General features: G+C 46.5%; 2 protein-coding genes across 3 annotated transcripts in view; both read right to left on the bottom strand.

The window, feature by feature from the left end:
- The window catches only part of TXN2 (thioredoxin 2), a 14,349-nt gene extending 6,386 nt beyond the window's left edge, over positions 1 to 7,963 (bottom strand). Inside the window, exons 1-4 of the mRNA XM_014520997.2 lie at positions 7,894 to 7,963; positions 7,412 to 7,721; positions 6,155 to 6,241; positions 3,196 to 3,319 (exon numbers count right to left, since the gene is read on the bottom strand). Of these exons, the coding sequence (XP_014376483.1) occupies positions 3,196 to 3,319; positions 6,155 to 6,241; positions 7,412 to 7,721; positions 7,894 to 7,963 (591 nt within the window). The remainder of the gene's footprint in view (positions 1 to 3,195; positions 3,320 to 6,154; positions 6,242 to 7,411; positions 7,722 to 7,893) is intronic.
- A 4,713-nt stretch (positions 7,964 to 12,676) lies between these two features.
- Positions 12,677 to 21,037, bottom strand: part of FOXRED2 (FAD dependent oxidoreductase domain containing 2) — a 9,935-nt gene continuing 1,574 nt past the window's right edge. Inside the window, exons 3-10 of one of the 2 annotated variants that reach the window (XM_006025980.3) lie at positions 20,840 to 21,037; positions 19,311 to 19,562; positions 17,885 to 18,154; positions 17,126 to 17,292; positions 16,231 to 16,396; positions 15,596 to 15,837; positions 14,146 to 14,316; positions 12,677 to 13,435 (exon numbers count right to left, since the gene is read on the bottom strand). In XM_006025980.3, coding sequence (XP_006026042.1) covers positions 13,173 to 13,435; positions 14,146 to 14,316; positions 15,596 to 15,837; positions 16,231 to 16,396; positions 17,126 to 17,292; positions 17,885 to 18,154; positions 19,311 to 19,562; positions 20,840 to 21,037 — 1,729 coding nt within the window. In that variant the 3' untranslated portion in view covers positions 12,677 to 13,172. The remainder of the gene's footprint in view (positions 13,436 to 14,145; positions 14,317 to 15,595; positions 15,838 to 16,230; positions 16,397 to 17,125; positions 17,293 to 17,884; positions 18,155 to 19,310; positions 19,563 to 20,839) is intronic. The other variant, XM_025206883.1, reaches the window with a different exon arrangement.

Here is a 21,037-nt window from a genome sequence, read left to right as displayed (position 1 = left end):
GACCTTGTGGCTGCCTATAAGTTCATCACGGGGGCACGGAAGGGAATTGGTGAGTATTTATTCACCAAGGCACCCCCGGGGGTTACAAGAAATAATGGCCACAAGCTAGCAGAGAGCAGATTTAGATTGGACATTAGGAAGAACTTCTTCACAGTTAGAGTCCCTGACCCGGCACTCTTCCCTGCCTATGCAGGGGGTCGGACTCGATGATCTATTGTGGTCCCTTCTGACCCTAACATCTATGAATCTATAACCAAAGGGGAAGACTTCATCCACTGACCTTAGGAACAATGCAAGGAGCAAGCTACACTGCTGAGGTGTCTGCAAGCTAACAGCTTTTTAGTTACCCTGCCAGTAGGAGAAGCAGCTGCTACTTCCCTGCTGGGCTAAATACGCATGTTGGCAATAAGTCAAGATAAGAGGTAAAGCAAGAGAGAATCCAAGGTGAGAGTGGATCAAAGCTGACGTGCACCTCTCTCTTTCTGGGGTGCAGGTGGTAGCTGTGTTGGTCTAAGGACATAGGCAGACAAGGGTTAGCCTGACGAAGGGTTTTTGAACCCGAAAGCTTGCTTTAAAAATTGTTCTCCAACTATTTAAGTTGGTCTAGTAAAAGATATCAAACTCACCCAAAGAACCTTGTTTGCCTCTCTCTTTCTGGTCTTCTGGCAATTGGTCAGGAAGAGGCAGGACAGTAGGGAAAAAACCTTGGTCAGAACTCTGATGAGAACAGGGCACTGGAGGAGAAGGAACTCAGCCTGTCAGGAAGATGGAGTTTTGCCTTGCAAGGAATTGAAGGAAGAAAGGGTCTCTAGGTGGTTTCTAGTAGAAGGAAACGTGCCTGGGATGCGTGCTAAGCCAGAGCCAAGGGCAGGCAGCAGCCCATGCAAAGGAATGCACAGGCATTCCACAGCTCTCCAAGGGGGTCTCTCTCTCTTCCCAGACAATCTGCTGCAGAGAGGATGTTGTGCAATACCAGGCTGGGCAGCCAGCCCATGTCTGCCTGCGGGGAGGGAGATACACACGGGAGGATGGAGCTTTATTGGCAGCTAGTAGGAAGAATCAGAGGGGTGGGGAAAGGGCACTGAAAATCCCAGGCTGCAGGCTAAGAACAATTTCAAAGCTCTGGTCCCAAGTGGAAGGGCCTTAAAAGTCCCTGTTGCTCAAGGATGCTGCTGGTAAGACAATACCTATTTCTGGACAACCCCTGGACACCAACTCCTCCCTTGTGTGCTCTTTTAGAACATCATGGAGTGACTGGCAATCCCCTCCCACCTCTACACTCTCAGCCCGTGGGCCTAATGCACTAGCATCACTGAAGTTGTATCATGCAGATGGTGGAGAATGCAGGATCCCCAACACTGGAGATCTTCAGCCCCCCTGTGAAATATGTACCCAACTGACTTTTGACCATGTTTACATTCCAGGTGCAGGAGGACAACCTTGGAATCCAGTTCTTGTCAGAGAATGAATCCCAGGTGCCCCTTATTCTCCACCCCTCAGGATCATTTTGACTATTCAGTTTGTTTAGGAAGAGTTGTCCCAAATGCAGATCAACTCTTCCCTTATTACACTGCACATTCTTAAATCTCTACAGCCTCGTCTAGAGGAATCTGAACTTCAGGGCTGTAATTGTAAATTTCTTTTCTATCACCTCTCTCTAAACATGGGTGTTATTTGCTGTTTTCCTGTCACCTGAGACAAGCTGAAATAATTGTAGGTGATGCATTCTTGGTTACTTATAGGAAGGTATGGAACAAGCTACCCAGTACTTAATCATATGTCACTCCAGGTAAATCAGACACTCATATGTAAATCAGTCCTTTTCCAGTTTCCTAAGTTTCTTGGCTATAAGTCCTTGCTTGCGACCACCAAAGCCACCGCTCTCTTCCAGTCTGTCTTGACCAACCCCCTCAAAGATACCCTCCCTACTTGCAATACAAGACACCTCTAATCTGGACATGTAGCCTTAAATACTGCAGCCTTGATCTGGACACGTGTCAGGACACTGTCAGAGGAGAACCCCACAGGTTCCATCTCCAACCTTGGAAGAAAGAAATCATACTCCATTGTTGCATGGATGCCAGCAGCAAAGACTTCTTCCCCACCCCCAAAAACTTATGGAGGCAAAGGATCAAGAGAGAAGAAGCTGATGCATCTTTACTCTGCAGGGTTAACTACCACAGCCTCCGAGGGCCAGCACATGACACTTTACTCTTTGCAAGATGGCTCTCCTTGGAGAATCTGCCTGGCTGTTTGCTGGCAGATACATCTGAGTAATTTGTCCTAACTTCTACCCTGGCAGAACTTCAATTTGTGATTGCAAAGAGAAGCAGCAATTCTCACCTGTCCAATGGGTGAGTAAAGATTAATTATTTCACTGTCAGTTCTTACTGAAGAGTAAGGCAGCAGTCTTCTTTCTATTTGGACATTACTAGGATTGTGAAGGGGAAGATACAAGGTTCACTGAGCAGTACTGGAGGGACTTTTCAGTGTCTCAAATCAGCTAGTGAAGGATAAAGGAATAACAGAACCACTGGCTGGAGCCTTCTCTTAACATTCTGCTCTTAAGACTCATGGTTAACAGTGGTGAATGGAGAGAATACTACATGTACAGCAAGAGATGTGTTAATCAAAGCTGTTAGGTCCCTTCCTACCAGTAGGTCAACATGTTTATTGATCTCTCCATAGAGCTACCTTCACCCCAAACAAAACCAATATACTGCTTTGGTGAAGTAGCTTGAGGATAGGGTATGAACACTAAGGGAGACAGCAAATGAGAGGGGCTGGAGTGGTGCAGCTTTGCCTATATGGACCTTTTAGGACATCTGTAAGAGGATGCCAGGCTAGCTGCTGGGCCTACTGTCACTCTTCAGACCGCTTTGCGTGTGGAGCAGCTACAAACCAACACTGTGCTTAGACTGCGGCAATTTGTTACATACTTGTACTGTAGGGAGCACAATGGGATGCAGGGGCTATTGCAATAGAAGGAGCAACATTTCTAAAGGGCCCCCAAGAGCAACAACCAGCAAGGCTGTAGCTGATGACTAAAGGGGGGTGTTCATTAATAACAGCAAAATGTTGGCTATCACATCCCCTCCACCTGTTCAATATAGTTTTCTGCTGTGTGGATAGACTTTTCCTCAAGGCAAGGACACCATGCTACCCCATACCAGCCCTTGCGCTCCTGGCTCCTACCTCATATTCAATGGCGAGGTCTGTGTGATCATCAATGTCCACCTTAGCCATCAGCACCTTCCCCTGCTGCTTGGCCACCATTTTCTCTAGCCTGGGGCCCAGGATCTTGCAGGGGCCACACCACCTGATTGGAAAGGAAAGGAGCAGGCATTACATCAGCAAAGTGCAATAGCCAACCATGGTATAGCTCGATTCACACTGTTCCTGGTATTACACTGGCACCTTATCCATCTCACCACTCCCTCTCTGCACTGACCTTCACACTCCAAAAAATGGCTGATATTTGAACACAGAGTGTAAACATTAACCAGCTCTGGTTCTGCCAGCAAAACTCTGGGTGCCTTCAGACACAAAGGTCCTCCAGACTGGCAGCTCCCTATTTTGTGCCAGCAGAACTAAACAGCCTCTACTGTGTGCAGTAAGGCTTCTGCCACTACCGGCCACGTGGCAGAAGGCACATGTAGATGCTCCCATGCCTTCTGCCAGCTGCCATCATGCCTTTTGCAGCTGGTGCCTCCCCTCATGCACTTCCTGCTTGTGCAGCCAGGCACCCGAGTGGAGCTGTCAGAGGGCATGGATGTCCATGTGCTCCAGCAGCTGTTGCCTGTCACCAGAGCAAGCCAAGTATAGATGCAGATTAGAAAATAATACTGTTTTCAAGTGACAGTACAGTTTAGGGAGAGGCTGCCATCAGACTATTGGGGGGGCAGGAAGAGGGGGGCTGTTCAGTGCTACCCATTACTCTTGAAATACTTTTAGTCTTCAGGTAATTGCTGGGTTTCCATAAAGCAGAGGCAGCTCTATTAGAAAGCATATTGCCTGTCCCAAGCTCTGGTATTAGCAAGAGTTTGCAGAGCTGGCACCAAAGCCTTTGAAAAGAAAAAAAAATGTTTCTCTCTCTCCGATTGCACTTGCTGTCATGCTTCGTACTTACATTAATCCCTGAACCTACTTCCCTGCAAAAGGGAAAAAAAAATCCAAACTATTCAGAAGAAGAAAAACATTAAATAAAAGGACGAAACAAGAACTCCCGAACCCTTACATCATAGTTTAGATTAGTGGGGGCCAATTAGGCAGAAGTGCCATAAATTGGTCCTCCCAGAGTGCCACTCCAATCCCCTTCCTGCTGCTCTGCTTCCTATTCCTGGTCCTTTGTTCCCTACGCAATCTACTGCTCTGCTTTCTGCTTCCTGACCTATCTGCTCCTGTGCTGCCTGTCCCTCCCTTATAGTCTACATGCCACATCCAGAAGCTGCCCATGCCACTTATGGCATGTATGCTGCACACTGATCACCCCTGGCTTAGACGGATACTACAGCAGCTCTTGCTCCCTACCAGCCCTGCACTTGCATCTCTGAGATTCTGCAGATATTAAACTGCTCCTCTCCCTCACAGAGTCCTTAATAGTTCCTGCTTCACTTTGTCTATCTCCGTCACAGGGTTCCAGACTCTTCTATGCTCTGTGTTCATACAGCACCTAGCACAACTGTATCCATATTAATGGGTTACTAAGACACAACTAAAAATCAAAGATAATTATGATATTTAAACAGATAACATCTTAGAATATTTTCATTGCTAGAGGCAGCAAAATTGGTTGTCGATGCCAATCAAGTGCTACCAAAAGTCTTTGTCAGTATCAACTCATTCGCACTAGTGAAAAGTCCTCTCAAGGAAGAGACAGCATTCAAGAAGACTTTATGAAAAGAGGAGATTATAGCAAGCTATGAATTTCTTAGCAATTATATCTTGTCACCTGGATTCCAAGGGCTCTCCTAAAGAAAAGCAGAAGGTAACCAAAGGGGCATTTAAGGAATGATTTAAAAACTGTACGTAGATATATTCAGTGTGCACAGCTTCACTTGTATAAAACCACTTGTGTGCTGTAATTTGTTCTAATTGTCAGCCTGGATCTTTAAGTCCATAAAGAAAATCTAGCAAGCTTGTGGAACGCATTCAGTCATAAGTGTCATTATGACACCATAAAAAGAGCATCCCATGAGCCATAATGGGAGTCACATAAAACGTGGGGCAGTAGAATGCAGCAATGAAATAGATTCTGCTGTTTGTCACTGTCACTGTAGGCTGAGAATAACAGAAGTTGAAACAATACTGTATAAATAAAGGACTTATTAAAGTCTCGACTTGCTAGTAATTTTATATTATATTTATTGACATGTTAATGAGATACTACAAACATGATGCTTTTTATAAGGGTATTTATAATATTTTGTAGTCTTATTGGGACACTCATTTTACAGCATGGGTGGAGCTACGGAATGGCTACATTGATACAGAGCAACTTCAGGGATGGAACAGGCTGCCTAGAGAAGTTGTGGAACCTCCATCCTTAGACATTTTCAAGAGCTGATTAGACAAGACACTTGACTGGGATGGTCTTAGTCAGGGCTGAGCCTGCCTTGAGCTGGACTAGACAACGTTGTAAGCATCACCTTTGAGTTCTCTCTCCTAATGCAGCACAGTGTTAAGGCCACATTTCCATCAGAACCTTTGACAGCATGGTTGTACTGGCTAAGGGTGCATATTTCTTTACCATTTTAATGCCAGCAAGAGCCTTAGTTTAGAGACACGGTTATACCAATAAAAAAGCATTTTTACTCAAATAGTTTATTTTATTCAGACAAAGTGGTATGAATTATGTCAGCAAAGCATTTATTTTGCCAGCATAAGCTATGCCTACAGTACATGAGTGGGCCAGCAGGGGACAGGCACTGGCAAACCTCTTCTAGTACAGACTTAGCTTCACATAGCTTTGTTTATACATGGGTCAGAACATGCCTCACAAAAGGCACTGTTATCCCTGATTTACAGAGGATGAAACCAGGACCAAGAGAATTAAATCACTTGTCCAGAGGCTGAAGGCAATCAGCTGTAGGATCCAAGACAGAGGAGTGCCCTGAAGATACTATTCTCACTGTGCCCCATTGTCAGTACTCACTGCGCATGAAAATCTATCACCACGGGCTTTGTACTGTTGATGACTCTGTCCTGGAAGTCCTCCCCATCCTGGACGTTGAACGTGCTCCTGCAGAGAGGCGTGGTAGAAAACGTCTTAACACAAGAAAGTAGAGAGGCCTGTGCCCGGTGTAGGAGGGAATTTGGCCTGCTGGGGACAGAAGATGCCCTAGAGAGAAGCAGTGCAGGCTGGGGCCGAAACGGCACAGACAGCTTCTTAGGAGAGGAAGCTAGAAGCCTCCTGAGTGCGAGTGTCTGGGCCATCTGCAGAGAGAGAGAGAGAGAGAGAAAAAAACACCCTGTTTGAGGTCAAATCCTGCTGGGGTGAGGAAGGAGAACAGAGAGTTGGGTATCACTACATACTCTCCACGAGAGGGGAGGCATGAGCAGCTAAGGCCAGAAAGAAGTGTGGTCTTCACAGCCCCGCAGACATGAACACATATATCCCTTAGTCCAGTCTGAATGCAGTATAAACTGGAAGCAGACATACAAGCCTGTTAAGCCAGCTGAATACTGCCTGTATGGTGCAAAAGTGTACCTGGACCCTGAAGTACATTTTGAATCAGTTTATTTGGAACCAGGCCAGCATCATGTGTGGACACCAAGTGTTCCATGACATAAGTTTGGCCAGTCCTCCAGGCATCCCACAGTACGTTGCTGGTCACCCCTCACCCCAACTGCTGCAACTGGCTGCTCTGGTATACAGCCCCAAAACTCCGTTCCTCCCCCGACACACTTGTTTTTCTTTTCATTGGCCTCGTTTACTCCCGAGCTTTTTAATACTGCTTGTTTGATTAAAGCGACCTTTCTAACAACCAGCTGTATCCTCACTCTATTTGGCTGCAGCCCCTCATCACGGGTTCCCAGGGGCTCGGTGGGGGGACATACAAAAGCAGGGGTCCAAAAACCCCCCACCCCAGGTCAGGCCAGCAGACCTCAGACGTTGGTCAATCGCAGGCTACTGATGTGTACTGAACTCGTACTGGGGGGTCTCCCAGTGGATTGCTCCTTTGCTTCGGTGGACTTGTTAATCAGTGAACCAACAGCGGGTAAGTGCTGCTGTGCCCGGCCCCTGCACCCACGGCTTCCCTTTGGGGCCAGCACCCGCCTGCCCTGGCTCTGAGGTGCTGTGGGACCCCACCGAGCACGCAAGTGCCCGAGACCCAGCAGGGCTGCCCGCACGTGCAGCTGGAGCTGCGCCCAAAGGGCCCCCGAGATCCCGCCCCCCGCCAGTCCTCACCTTCCAGGGCCCGGAGGTCGACGCAGCTCCCGGGCGCTGCCGGGGCAGGCTGCGACCTCATTGGCTGGGGAGGAGGAGTGCGGGCACGGGGTTGGCTGTGGGAGGGATCTGTCAGCGGCCCGCGCAGGCAAGTACTGGGAACTGATTGGCTCATGGCACCGGAAGCTTCCGAACGCCCCCCGGGCTCCTCCCGAGCGCTGATTGGCTGGCGAGGACCTCTGGTGGGCTACATCTGGATGCTGTTTGGCTCGCTTCTGCGTGTGGGGTGGGATGTTCGGCGCTGATTGGCTGCTGGGGAAGGCGGGTCTTTCTGTGCGGGGGAAACAGGCCGAGCCCCTGCAGCTTTAGGGGGAGGTGGGCTGCGCTAGCAGGTGTCAGGCGTGGGGCTGCCTGCCGAGACAGCGGCGTCCAGCAAAGCAGGGGGCAGGCAGCAACCGGCCCTGGCCTGTCCGGTGCCTTCGCTGGTCTGTGAGCCTGGGGACTCTGGAGGCGCACCTTCAGCCCTTGCCTCACGGCTTGGAGTTCCCGGCCCCTGATACACGTTACAGACATGGCGCAAACCACGGCTGAATCACGCCGTAACTGTTTTGACTTTATGGAAACGGGGGACTCCTCTCTAGCTTGCTGCTGGGGGACAAGCGAAGCCTCGGGTACTTCTGAACCCCAAGCCTCTGGGCTTGGGCCTGCACGTAGGATGCCTGCCAAGGGATTTGGAAGCATGGCTACTACTTAACATCACAGTTACCTTCTTGAAAAAGGCAACTTGAAGTGAAACGACGTTAAGCGAATCCAATTACATCAGAGTAGTTACCTACTAGCAAACTCCCTTATAACCAAACAAGTATGTTCTCTAATAGAGCAGTGACGTAATAATAGAACAACGCTAACCGGGACGATGCTAAATGAGGGGCGCCTGTATCTGAAGCCCCGGGCTGAAATGTCTGGGATGGAGGATGCTTGCCAGTTGCAGCGCCACGTGTGGTTTCTTGAATGATTCAAAGGATTGGGAACTGATCTGGATAATTTGGCTTAGAGCACGAGAAAGTTTCCAAAAAAAAAGCAGACCGGCTGCATGTCCAAAGTACTTTTCACGGCATTCACTGGTGAATCTCGCAATACATGTAGACTGGCCAGCCGTGCAAAGTAATTCTCCCACTGTTCACTGGTGAATCACGCAACAAAATGTAGACTGGCTGCACACGCAAAGCAATTCTCCCACCATAAAAATGACTATGTAGCTATCAAAAGAGCCAACCCACTACAAAGTTACCGCTTGAAAAGGTGTAACAGCTCCGTAGCTGGTTTTTAGCCAGTTTTCATTTGAATGTGTAGCAGGGCCTTCAGTGGCAAGATGCTGAGACTTATGTTGTCTCTTGATTCAGCTGCTCAGGCTTTAAGATAGACACTGTCACTTCTGCTCTGAGAAAGTTGTGGTTCCACACCAGGTCATGCAGGTGATCCAGTAGCTGACTGGCTTTCTTATGAGCCAATACTGATTTATCCCAGGGCTGTGCAGCACTCTAGTGCAGGATGGCTGCTGTTCCATGTCCAGAGGGCACTATCTCATCACAGAGGATGGAATAACACCCGCGTGGATTATCCGTAAAACAATTGAGGATACTACATAAGTCAATATAAATGTTGATGATGAATTAATGATTACCTTCACAACTCTCTTCATGCCAACAGATGATACACCAAGTTTGAAGACTACCAGGAGACTGACATTGCCTCCTATAGTTATTTTTGCTCCCAGATGCAAACAGACCATATTTTGCAAGCTGAAAGCAAGCAGGCAACCTAGCTAGTTGTGATATCTTCATTCTGGCTCCATTATTTTTACCTGACGTGAAATATCCCCTCATAGGGCTTCTAGGCAGTTTTCTTTTTATGCCTGCTGGTATTTAATCGCAAGTGAAAGTGGGGATACTGAAAAGACTAATTCTTGTTTCCAAACCACATGCATTACAGATGACAGAAAATGTGGTACTGACAAAGGAAAGCAATTTTTGTCTGGTGCAGCTAGTTCAGATCCCATCAGTAACCACCCCCTAATGCTTGCAAAATAAGAACGTGCGGCTGCCCTGGAAATACCAATTAACTAATCTGCTCTCTATTAAACTAGAACATTTTTAAAAAGACTGTCAAAAGAGACAAGGAGGAGGTGGGCACCTTTCAAAGGATGGTAGAGCAGCTTGAGAAAAACACTTGGTTTGGGTGAAAAGTGTAGATCAACAGAATTGAAGGCTGAAGTCAGTGTTGCTGGATGTAGGATTATGATATTTGAACAGCAAAATTACCTTTGTGTGATGCCTGCCAGGTAGCTAAGAAGTCAAAATGTCCAGCAATTCAGGAAGACCCAAACAACACTTGAATCTGAAAGAAAATGTTTATACTTGATCTTTGTGCTGGCCTTCATAAAGGTGGGTTTGCAGGGAGGCATGTGACAGCCTTGACTGATTCTAAAGATGAGAGTGTAGATCAAAAAACAGAAATCCCAAAGTGGAATTTGATACCAGATATTAAAGTTTTAAGAGATGGTGGTGAGCAAAAGGATCAAAATATTTGCTAGTTATACCAATTATGGCCATTCATTAAGGATGAAGAAACCATTCTTCCTGAGAAATCAGGGCAATTGGCTAATCACCTCAGCTGTCTGTACACAAATGCACGGAGCCTGGGAAGCCAGCAGGAAGAATTGGAAGTCCTTGCACAGTCAAGGAATAGTGATGCAATTGGAATAACAGAGACTTGGTGAGAGAGCTCACATGACTGGAGCACTGTCATGGATGGGTACAAACTGTTCAGAGAGGACAGGCAGGGGAGGAGAGGAGTTGTGCCTGTGTAAATGCTGTATGATGACTCAGACCTCCAGTATGAAAATGGAGACAGGCCTGTTGAAAGTTTCTGGGTTAAGGTTAGAGGAGAGAGCAACAAGGGTGATGTTGTGGTGGGTGTGTGCAATAGACCACCAGACCAGGAAGATGAGATAGATGAGGCTTTCTTCAGACGACTCGTGGAAGTTTCCAGATCACAGGCACTGGTTCTCATGGGGGACTTCAATCACCCTGACATCTGCTGGGAGGGCAATACAGCAGTGCACAGGCAATCCAGGAAGCTTTTGGAGAGCACTGGAGACAAGTTTCTTGGTGCAAGTGTTAGAGAGGCAAACTAGAGGCTGTGCTCTTTTTGACCTACTGCTCACAAACAGGGAACAGTTGGTGGGGGATGTACTCTGAATTACAGGGAAGCCCTCATCTGTGTACTTTGAATTACTTCCTTTCTTTCCAAGGACCGGATCCAATGATCTGGCTGTCTGGAGAAAAAACTCCTATTGACTTCCATGGGTTTTGGAACTGTCCCATCTGAACAAAGAGTCAGACCACTCCTGCTGTTGGCTTTTTAAGTATTTTTTAAACTTCATTGGAAGAATAGAACCATACAAAATATGTCTGCAATACAACAAAATTACTATGGGCATTAATTCACTTCAACAGGACAGACAAAACAGTGTTTCCCAACCTTTTCCAGCCCAAGGCACACTTACTGTAATAATTTTTTTTCGCAGCACACCAGTTAAGGCATTCCCCATCCTCATACCTATTGTAGCTCATTGCCATGGAAAAATTCTGCAGCACAGTTCATTTCTGACGGCACACTTTTGTGCCGATGCACACTGGTTAGGAAACACTGCATTAAAATAATGCAACTGGGCACCAGTTTTTAAAGTGCAATTCTTCGATGAAAAGCAGCTATAAACATGGTATCACTGGGGCTGAGTTTATTGCTCCTTTGTAACTTCTATGTGTGACCTGCCCTTTTTAAAAAGAAAGCGGTTCTCCTACTGCCTATCCCTACCTGGGACCCCACAGGTGTGCCATATTTCTAGATCCCCAAAAATGATGTTGGAACTCAGCGAGCAATTCTGTTAATTTTTGATAACTTCTAGCTAACCAAGTTTACTCTCTAAGTAGTATCGACTCTGCAGAGGGTAGCAGGAAGAGCAAGTAGCAAAAACTTTTGACTTTCACCTTGACAGCCTTAACCCTGCCAGACACAGGGAGTTGGTGGCTCCAGTAAGAAGGTGCCATTTTTACATAATTCCTTTTCAAAGTAAAATCACAACTTAAGGCAACACATACACTGTGAATTTACAGTCTTGTGTGGCAACAAGTAAAAGGAAAGTGAGAGAGGGTGCTTGTCTTCAAGTGTGTATATACAGTGGCCCTGCTCTTGGCTTCAGCATTCCTTAAATAACAGATCTGAACCTTTAGGTCAGATGGACCTGTTGTCACTTTCTTGTCTTTCAGTCCCTCCCTTGGCAATCCACAAGTGGGCAGCCTATTATGCTGCAAACAGGTCCAGGATTGGTGAGTACTGTTGCCGCTTGGCAAATTTAAGGGTTGGATTCTGAAGATGTATCAGTGGATATAGTCCCCTTAAAATACAAAGACATCACTCCATTGACAGCAGCTAAGAATCTGACTCTCTGCTTCACATTATCAACCCTACAGCAGTTTGTCCAGGGGCTCCTCTGACAGTATTGTCATCAGGGTAAGCCCAGGTTCCCAGTTAGGAATTAAATCCCTTTCAACCATTCACCCACCTCAACTACCACCTGACTTTTTGAAAAAAAAGAGCAGAGTAGCTACAAGAGCTAAGATCTTATGGAAAGAGCCAGAAAGCTTAAAGGGGTCCTGTGAGATGTCATTTAAGAATCAGCTGCTGAGGAAAAATTATCCAGATAAAACCATCCCAATCCAACTGCAAAATCATTCCCATGGATATAAACACCAGAGAAAGCATATTCCCTTCTCTATCTCCTAGAAATCAGAGGTACATTAGGAAGACTCCTTTCACATTCCAAATCCAGGGCTCCAATCATCAGTTTTCAGTAGTGACAGATGTGGGGGAGCAATAAAGTGCAAACAGCTTACTGACCAATGTGTGAAAGATATAAATAGGAACACTTGGGAAGGAAATGTAGGATAAGTCTTTTAACTTGACTGAAATGCACTGGAAACTTTTGGGAGTGACAGTGCAAACGGGACAGATATTCTACTGAAAAAATACAGGGACTCTCCTTCCACACCAGGGCTGTTTGGCATGGGAGGGAAAGGAAAGATAGGTGGACCACTCTAAAGACAACTCTCACAGAGATCTAAACTTGCTAAGCTGTTCACCCTTGGAGGAGTAGGACGGACCTTGTGCCCCTTCCCCCACAACCCTCCCCTACCATCCTGAATGTACCAGACTGTGCTCTCCCCCCCCCCCCACCAAGTGCTGGAAATGTCTAATTTCTGAAGGCTGCCCTACAGTACCACTGATAAGTCTGGCAAACGTACAATTCTTCAAGTATACACGAGACTGGGCTGGATGCAGCATCCAGTAGCCAGGGAGTCTTCAGTGGACCACCACAGGACATGCGACGTTTCAGTCTGTGTATCCCCTTTGACCTCCGGATGCTGCTCCAGGCATTGGTCTACAACATAAATACAACACTGTCATCAGGCAACTGTGGGCTCTGCAGGGACAAAGGAGAAACCTGAACACTGCTGGATCTCAGCTCCTTATTTCCCCTTCAAAGCACATTGGTCTCCTCAGTAAGAACAGATCTGAGCAGGTCTTTGGCAATTCATGGTTAGGCAAAGGGTTGGGCAAGGACCAAGTGGCACATGGCAAAGGCTGGCACCCTGCTGCAAGTCAGCATTATGGAATCACCACAATGGTCCTCATACATTTTGATATAAACAGTGAAAAGTTAAAGTTCATCCTTGGTGTTTATGAGATGCTGCAGTGGGCGACCTGGTATTATGTGATCCTTCAGCAGCTGGTCATGTATCTCCTTTTGGCCACCAAGTAGCTCATTTGGAGTGTCCACAACAGTGTAATTCTCCATCAAGCTAGCTTCCACTGCATGGCGCCTGAGTCCTTCACTACCCACAAGCCCTTGCATTCTTAGGTATCCTTGCTGACAGGAAGGAGGCAGTTTCTGGCGGGTCAAGGCAAACAGAAAACAGGACTCTATAAAAAAGGACAAAGAAAAATCAGTAGCGATTTTTTATAAAAAAGAATCCCTGTAAATGCTCCATAAATCACAGCTTCCCAGTGGATCATTCAGAATCTAAAGGAGAGTATCTTCCCAGATAGCACCATGGTTTTATTAATTTAAATTAGCTGGGATGGACACCTGTATACCTCAGAGTCTTATTAGCTCAGAGAGGGAGGAATGGAAATTGAGATGCATACCCATTTCTTCTACTTGCTAGCTCAGAGGTGGCAGAAGTGCCCCACTGACATTCACATATGTTCTCCAGTCCAGTATCACAGCATTCTCTTCTCTCCTTCAGCAATCAGTCCCTATAACGGGATCACCTCCAACCAAAAGCAGCAGTGGCTCTAGCAGCACAAAGCACATTTGAGGTGGTGGAGGCTGCTGCTTCAGTCAAGACCCAACATACAGTTTAAGGGGGCGAGGGCAGACAACTCTTCCCTCCTGTAATGACTGAAAGCACCGGCTGTTTAGGAATGCGTGAGGGCCTAATATGGCCCCAGCACTTCCTTTTGTTACCTGCAGCATATTAAAAAAACCCAAGACAGATAGGGACTGGTAGGGAGATTTCCCACCTGCCTTGGAACCAGAAGGATCTATCATGTAAACTGGACTCTGCCTGCTTTTTGGCATCTCTCTCGGGTGTCTTCCTCCCCACATGCCCCCCCAGTGCCCAGATTACCTGCAAAGAAATTGCGCAGGTCAGTGCCCAAGCAATTCTCCAGGAAGCGTCTCAGGGGGAGGATATGAGCATTTGGAGCTGTCCAGTCTGTCAGAAAATCCTCAACAATATGATGGATGGCATCTGGGCGGGGAAGAGGCCAGTCTGGAGGACGAAGCCTCATCTCACGCTCTGTTAAGAGATGACAGATCATATTAAGATAGCAGAAAAGGAGCTTTCACCATCCTCTTCCAGGATCAACATGGTATTGTGAAGGGCTTCAGAGACAGGAAGTAAATGCAGCAATAGCTGCTTTATTTTCTTATCCTACTACCTCTCACTTTCAACAATGTTGCTGCTGCACCTTGCTCTGCTCTATAGTTAGTATCACCTACTATCCTAGTTCTGAGCCCGCTCACAACTCCTTATGGCCACCAAGTAGTTCACCTGGAGAGTCTACAACAGCATAGTCCTCCAGAAAGCCCCACACTCCTGATCTTCAGCACTGCCTGACCCAAGCAATCCCCACTTTATGACTCTGTTCCAGGTCGCTCTGAACAGGGACAGCCAGTTATATCAGATTGCACCCAGGCTTTAAGTTGTTATAAATGAAACTTCTCCCCCTTGTGACCTATTGGTAGGTCTCTGGAGGTTAACATTTTAAGGCCAGATCCTGTTCCACCTATTAGGCATTTAAGTGGTACTTAGGCAGGTAAATATGATCCTATATCACCCTACTTGAGTCTCTGAAAAAGCATTCAGGCAATAGATGGGTGGATTCTCCTCCTCCCCACTTTTTGCAACATAAAGTGAAAATGAAAGTATGTTATAAAAGTAAGCATATTAATGGCTTTTAGAGACTTAACCTGCATGGAATAAGATTGAATTTAAAAGACTAAGTGCCGCTTGGACACCTAAAACTAGAATAGATCTGCCCCTACTCTCCTAAGGAAACTTGTTGTGTGTGGGTTTATGTCTTGGTTTTACGCTCATCTCCAACTCTTGCCTTTGGCTATATCCATCAGAGCCGAGGTGTCTTCTTTCTGTACCTGACCCCTCAGAGATTGGTGCACCACAGAGCAGCAGTTTCCCTTTCATGGTGATGCTTAGCAGTTCATCTTTGTCTGGTATTTCCACATCATGTGATACCAGGCAAGTAACACCCTTGCCATCACTTCCAGGGGATTCTGGATTCTTCTTTTGCACCCCTAAATTTGAGGTCTCAAACATCTCCACCTGGCCACTCATTCAGCAGTTGTTTCTGGATGAATGAAGATTAGTACTGACCAGTCCCAGATTCCTGTTCTTTCTCCAGCTTGTAAAGCCACAGGAGAATGGCTTCAAGGCATCACAGAAGGAGCTCTGGTCTGGTTCTGCAATGGGCTCTGGTTTTTCTCCGTTCTCCTGAAGTACTCTTCTTATGATTGATAAGCAACGGTAGGAAAGTGAACAAGGAGGCTGCTCAACTTACCTGTAGGGAGGCGTTTGTAGTAATAAATAACAGGGTGCAAGAAGTTGGATTGCCAGGCATGCTGTGCCTCCCCCACTGCTCGATTGTAGTAGAAGACATCTTTGTCAGCACCGGAGAAGTTCCTTCCGTACTCCATGATGACAGCGAAGAGCCCACTGGGTGCCTTTCTCCCCGTGTGCAATTCCAGCTGTGCCAGGATCCCCACAGGATATTCCTCCAGGTACTCAAATGCTGTGGCATTCCTAAGAGCCACAAACACATCTGTGAGCCCTTAGGACCAAGAACTATCCAACTGGCCCAAGAGGGATCCAGCCACATACACAAAACCCAGCAATCCACACAGACCACTAAATAGCTAGTACAGGGCCATGAGTTTTAGTTAGTATTGATCTGCACTAGATTGGATTTGGCAATGCAGAGAAAAAGCAGATCTCCTGTTACCACTGAAGGAGACTTAAGGCAGCCTTCTCCCTACTTTCAGCTAATGCAGCCTAGCTCATTGCACTCTTTTTTCTGGAAACACTCAAAGGTGAATTCTGGAATAGATTTTTGACTAACAGGACATTCTGGGCTGTTTTGGCCTCTTAAGAAAAGGGACTAATTGACAGATCAGAGTGCTTGCAATAATTACTCACTCTTTAAGTAGAATGATGTCAGCCAGAACACTGAACATTTGGTAGAGCCCAGAGGCCTCATTCACCCTTTTGATGATGGAATTTGTCAGGTGTGTAATAGGGTAGATTGGCGATGGCCAGGGGACCCCATGGTGATGATTTTCCAACAAGCGATGGACAGCACGAGCTACAATAGTGAGTGAGGAAAGAGAAGGTCAAAAAAAGTTGCTTGAAAATACGGCTCCCGCCTTTATGATCTCCAATTGCACAACAAAGACACATGCAAGCAGCATAAGGAGAGACAAAAGACAGACTGTGGACTAGACCAAGTCATGCGACTGCCATCCTGGCCAATCAGCACTCTCCCTAGGGTTGCTCACAGTTGTAATGATCACCCTTACAGGGCAAAGGCGATCTTTACAGGCTGGTAAGGCAAATATTTTCCCTTAGTGGATCATTGCATGAGAGAGGAGAGATGTTAGTGGATCATTCCATGGGGTGGCAAGGAAGGGGTCTGTCAATTATATGACAATGAAAAAAACATAACTCTCCTGCCCCAAACTTGCCAAACTTTTTGCTTCTCAGCAGAGACCACACCCAAATCCACTCACAAGGCAACATACCTGGTGGCAGAACTTGGAATCCAGTATATAAGTAAGAGATAAATAGCTAGATAGAGAAGAAGACCACACACACAAATAGACAAAATATAGACAAATTAAGGACAAGAGATATATCCTACAACCTCTCCTCCAGCTCAGACCTTGCTGTGCAACCACAGGCTGGACATAACATGTTCTTGTAATAATTACTAGATTAAAGGTGATACAGTAATGTTTGCCTTTTGCCAATCTACTTCTAGGCTCCGAATTGTCCCTTTCCAACCATTGTTTATGGCATAGATCCCAGCACTCACTTGTATATCGGAATCCATGGATGAAGCCCCCAGCAGATTTCCTGAAGTCGTTGGAGTGGCTGGCAGTGCCCAGGACAAAGAGCCCTCGTGTGCCTCTGGATTCATAACTGGGCTTGATCTGAGGATATTTCCTCTTATTCCCTCTCCCTGGCACCAATCGAAGAGATCTGCAATACAAAAGACCAGTTTAAGCCAGTCGGGAAGTGGAGAGGCTGGGTGACTGCAAATTTTTGAAAGGGGATAGATAAATGTTAAGCTGTGGCCACTCTGAAAGTTACTGACTGCAGCAGGATTCATTCCTTTCTCCTGCCAGGAGCACATTGAGAGAATTTTATTAAAAATTCAGGGTGCCAGTTTTACAGCAGTTTTGGGAGGGGTCATATCTGAGCTTAAGCCACTTGGCACTGAGAACACGTTTCTGAGGCCAGCTGCTATTGATATAATTTCCATCTGCAGTTTGTATTAGGAGATGAACCGAGGCAGAGAGTAACAAGAAAATGTACTGAAGGATGAGGAAAAGCTTTGCTGTGCTGCTCTGCTTCTGTACACCACCAATGCAGTCATCAGCTGACTACTCATGCGACATGAGTGGTTCAGGGTCTTCACCTACAGAAATGCGGGTCTGTCCCCAAGAAGCTAAATTCTGACAACCCCACACCCTCGGCCCTGATAACCTGTCTGTCCAAAGCTGGTGGTATATAAGCTCTCACACACACACTCTCTATACTTCTCTCCATCAAGGCCCTTGTTCCTCCTCACCTGTTGTATATAGAAAAGTCAAATTTCCAGCCAAGACAGCGGATAACACGGTCGTAGGGTGCCCGGGTGGCAAAATTGTCCAGTTCATCCTGCGGGAGGGTGACGGTCTCTGCACCTGCACTGCTATTGCTGTTCTCCAGGTAAAATCTAAGAGTGATGTGCAACTTCCCTTTCTTGTCCTTAACAATAGCCAGATCTTCCAAATCACCCTCCAATAGTCCATCCAACGACTTCAGCTGGTATGTGTCCAGAAGGCCATTGTTAATTGCTCTAAGGAACAAGAATATAAGTAGTATAAAGAGATTGGAAGGCTGTGGACAGACGCAGCTTTCAACTGCTTTAAAAAAGGAAGGGGAGTGGCTATTTGGGAGGGCCAATACTGTTTCAGTTTAACTGTCACACTTGCACGCTCTTAGAGCAATGTAAATGAGCAAAACTGCTGCAGGTTTGATAGAATCATAGGGCTGGAAGGGTCATCCAGTCCAAACCCTTGCATGAATGCAGGAATGCTACTCATATACCATCCCTGACTAATGATTATCTAACCTCTTGAAAATCTTCAGTGAAGGGTATTCTACAACTTCACTGGGTATCATTTTAACTTTAATGAAACAGAGTGGTGCATGGGATTCAAACCCTCTTCTTGAAACTATGAAAAATGTACCATGCCTCCCACAATTCCTGTCCCAAAGTGCACTACAGTTATCCAGCTAATGTCTTTTGTGTCTGTGGGATCTTAGGGCTACTTATCTCCAGATTAACAGTGCACGAGACAGGCATCATATCACCCAAACAGGCACATGTTCCATTCTCTGTACTGCTTCACCATATGCTTCATAGAGGTAAAAGGGGAGCATAGTTTCCATTCTATCTTACTAGCCCCTCTTCCCAGAGTATCCGAGTGCCTCACAGTTATTAATGTTTTTATGCTCATGAAACTCGTGTGTTAGAACAGTGCTATTATCATCTTGTTACAGATGGGAAAGCGAGGCCCAAAGTCACATAAGAAGTCTGAGGCACTGCGAGGAACTGGATCTGGGGCTCTGGTGCCCCAGACTTGCATCCTAATCATTGAACTCTCTTTCCATGGTCCACACAGGCCTCCTGATATTACAGACAAGAGGCTAAATAGTACCTGAAACAAAGGTGTTTTTTCTGATGCAGTTTTCATTAGAAACCATTAAATGCCCTCCTTTCTCTTTATTAACTCACTTCACACAGAACACTGACCAACCTTCAGGTGCTAATGACCTCCAGTAACCGCAAATCTGGTTTGGATTTAAACCAAAGACCTAAAGGTGAGAGGCCTTCTATCCTGTTCCCAATCTCAGAGTCTTCAGCATCAATCCCACCAGTCTCATCAACCCACAGCAATTTCACTCCATAAATATTCCCATTAGAACTAGAAAGGAGAACAGCCTCATACCTTAGATCTCCAACGTAGTGGGTGGCCCAAGAAAGGCGAACACGGGAGCGGCTCACCATGTGTATGAAATTGGTGACCCCCAAAATGTTCTCGGCAGTCTCAAAGGCAGAGTTCCCTCTACCCAAGATCAACACTGTCTGGCCAGCAAAATCCTCTGGGTTGATGGACACGGTCTCATAGCCCTCAACGTATTCTGAGCCAGTGAAGCTCACCACATTGGGGACCCATGTTCCAGTGGCTACCAACAATAGGCTGTAAACACAATATGGTGGAAAACCATGGTCAGCACTTGGCATCCTCACACCAAATGAAACCAGCCATCTCATTTGCCATCCCGTCTCCTCCAGAATGTGATATACGCTGCAGTGTAACATTCTGCATCCAGGCCCACTGAATCAGCTGTTTAATGCAGATCAGTGTTCAGTGCTACACGGAATGGGCAGAAATGTCTTCCCAGCTCCAGTTCCTGAGCTGTTTATTCTCTATAGTCTAAGGATAAATAGCACTTGTAATTTTATTTAAGCAAAGCTTCACTGCAGATGCTATGTAAATGTCCAATCTTTTCCCAAGTCTCTGGATTCTTGTATAAAAAGATAAGAGTACCAGTGAGATTCAAAGGTTAATTATATGTCACACAAAAATAATTTTCCTCTATTCATTTGTAATGCATTGCCTTTTAATGTCCTTTCAGAATAGTACAGAAGATGACTGCAATTTTTTCAGGCAAACATTTCATTTGATAAAAATATTACTATTAGATCATTACAGTAAAGCTGATTTTTCTGATTGGACCTCCTGAGACCAAACATTATTTAATTTTAGGGAAATATTTATGAGATGGAAAGGGATATCAAGTAACCTCAGCTAGTAGCACTTCCTGCTGTTTTTCTCCAGGGTTCTTGGTGCAACATACTAACAGCACCACTTCGTGATTATTCTGGGGTGAGGGTCTAAAATGGCGATTTCGGGGGTTCCTTGAGAAAATGAATCCCTGTGAACGCAGGAATTTGGAGTCAGTGGCCCAGGAGGCCCCTTTGTCACAGGTTCCTGACCTTTGGCCAGAGCTGTCCCTAGGGGTGTGCGAGGACCAGGGCAAATCAGCCTGTGCAGGGGCTGGGAGTAGGGGGGTGTGGTGAGTGGCTGGAGCCAGCAGCGCTTGGATGCAATGCTCAGCAGTGGTGGCGCATGGTGGGTGCGGTGGGGCCTGTACGGCACTGTTTGCGGGGGCCTGCCCCCAAAGCGCAGGGCCCAGGGCGATCGCCCCAATTTGCCCCTCCCCACCCCCCCCAGGGACAGCCCTGCCTTTAGCACCCCATTACTCCAGTTCTGCCATCATCCCATCTGCAAGTCAATAAGCCTTGATCAGACATGACGTACCACCTACTACATCAGTTCTGGGTTCCCAAACAGAGTCCACCTCTGTGGGTACCGCAAGGAAAATGGCAGTTTTTAGGAGCTAACATTTCACTCCACAACCCAACTGAGTGCTAGGTATAAGCGGTGTAGCTGACCACCACTTCACTGGTTACCTGCATCTATAGGTCTGGCTGTTCTGGTCTGTAAGGATGAAGTAATGGCCGTTCCACGCCTGTGGATCCCTGTCCAGTGTCACGTGGGTGATGGCAGTGTTGTACTGAACTTGGAGCTCCAGCCTAGAAGCAAAGTCTTCAAGGTAACGCACCATTGTGTCGGCGTGGGGGAAGAAGTCGCGGGAATAGTGTCGGAAG

Source organism: Alligator sinensis, unplaced genomic scaffold, assembly GCF_000455745.1.
Source record: "Alligator sinensis unplaced genomic scaffold, ASM45574v1 scaffold215_3, whole genome shotgun sequence".
Classification (NCBI taxonomy): domain Eukaryota; kingdom Metazoa; phylum Chordata; order Crocodylia; family Alligatoridae; genus Alligator; species Alligator sinensis.
The sequence above is the reverse complement of the archived record's forward strand: the minus strand, read 5'-3'. Positions and strand labels throughout refer to the sequence as shown.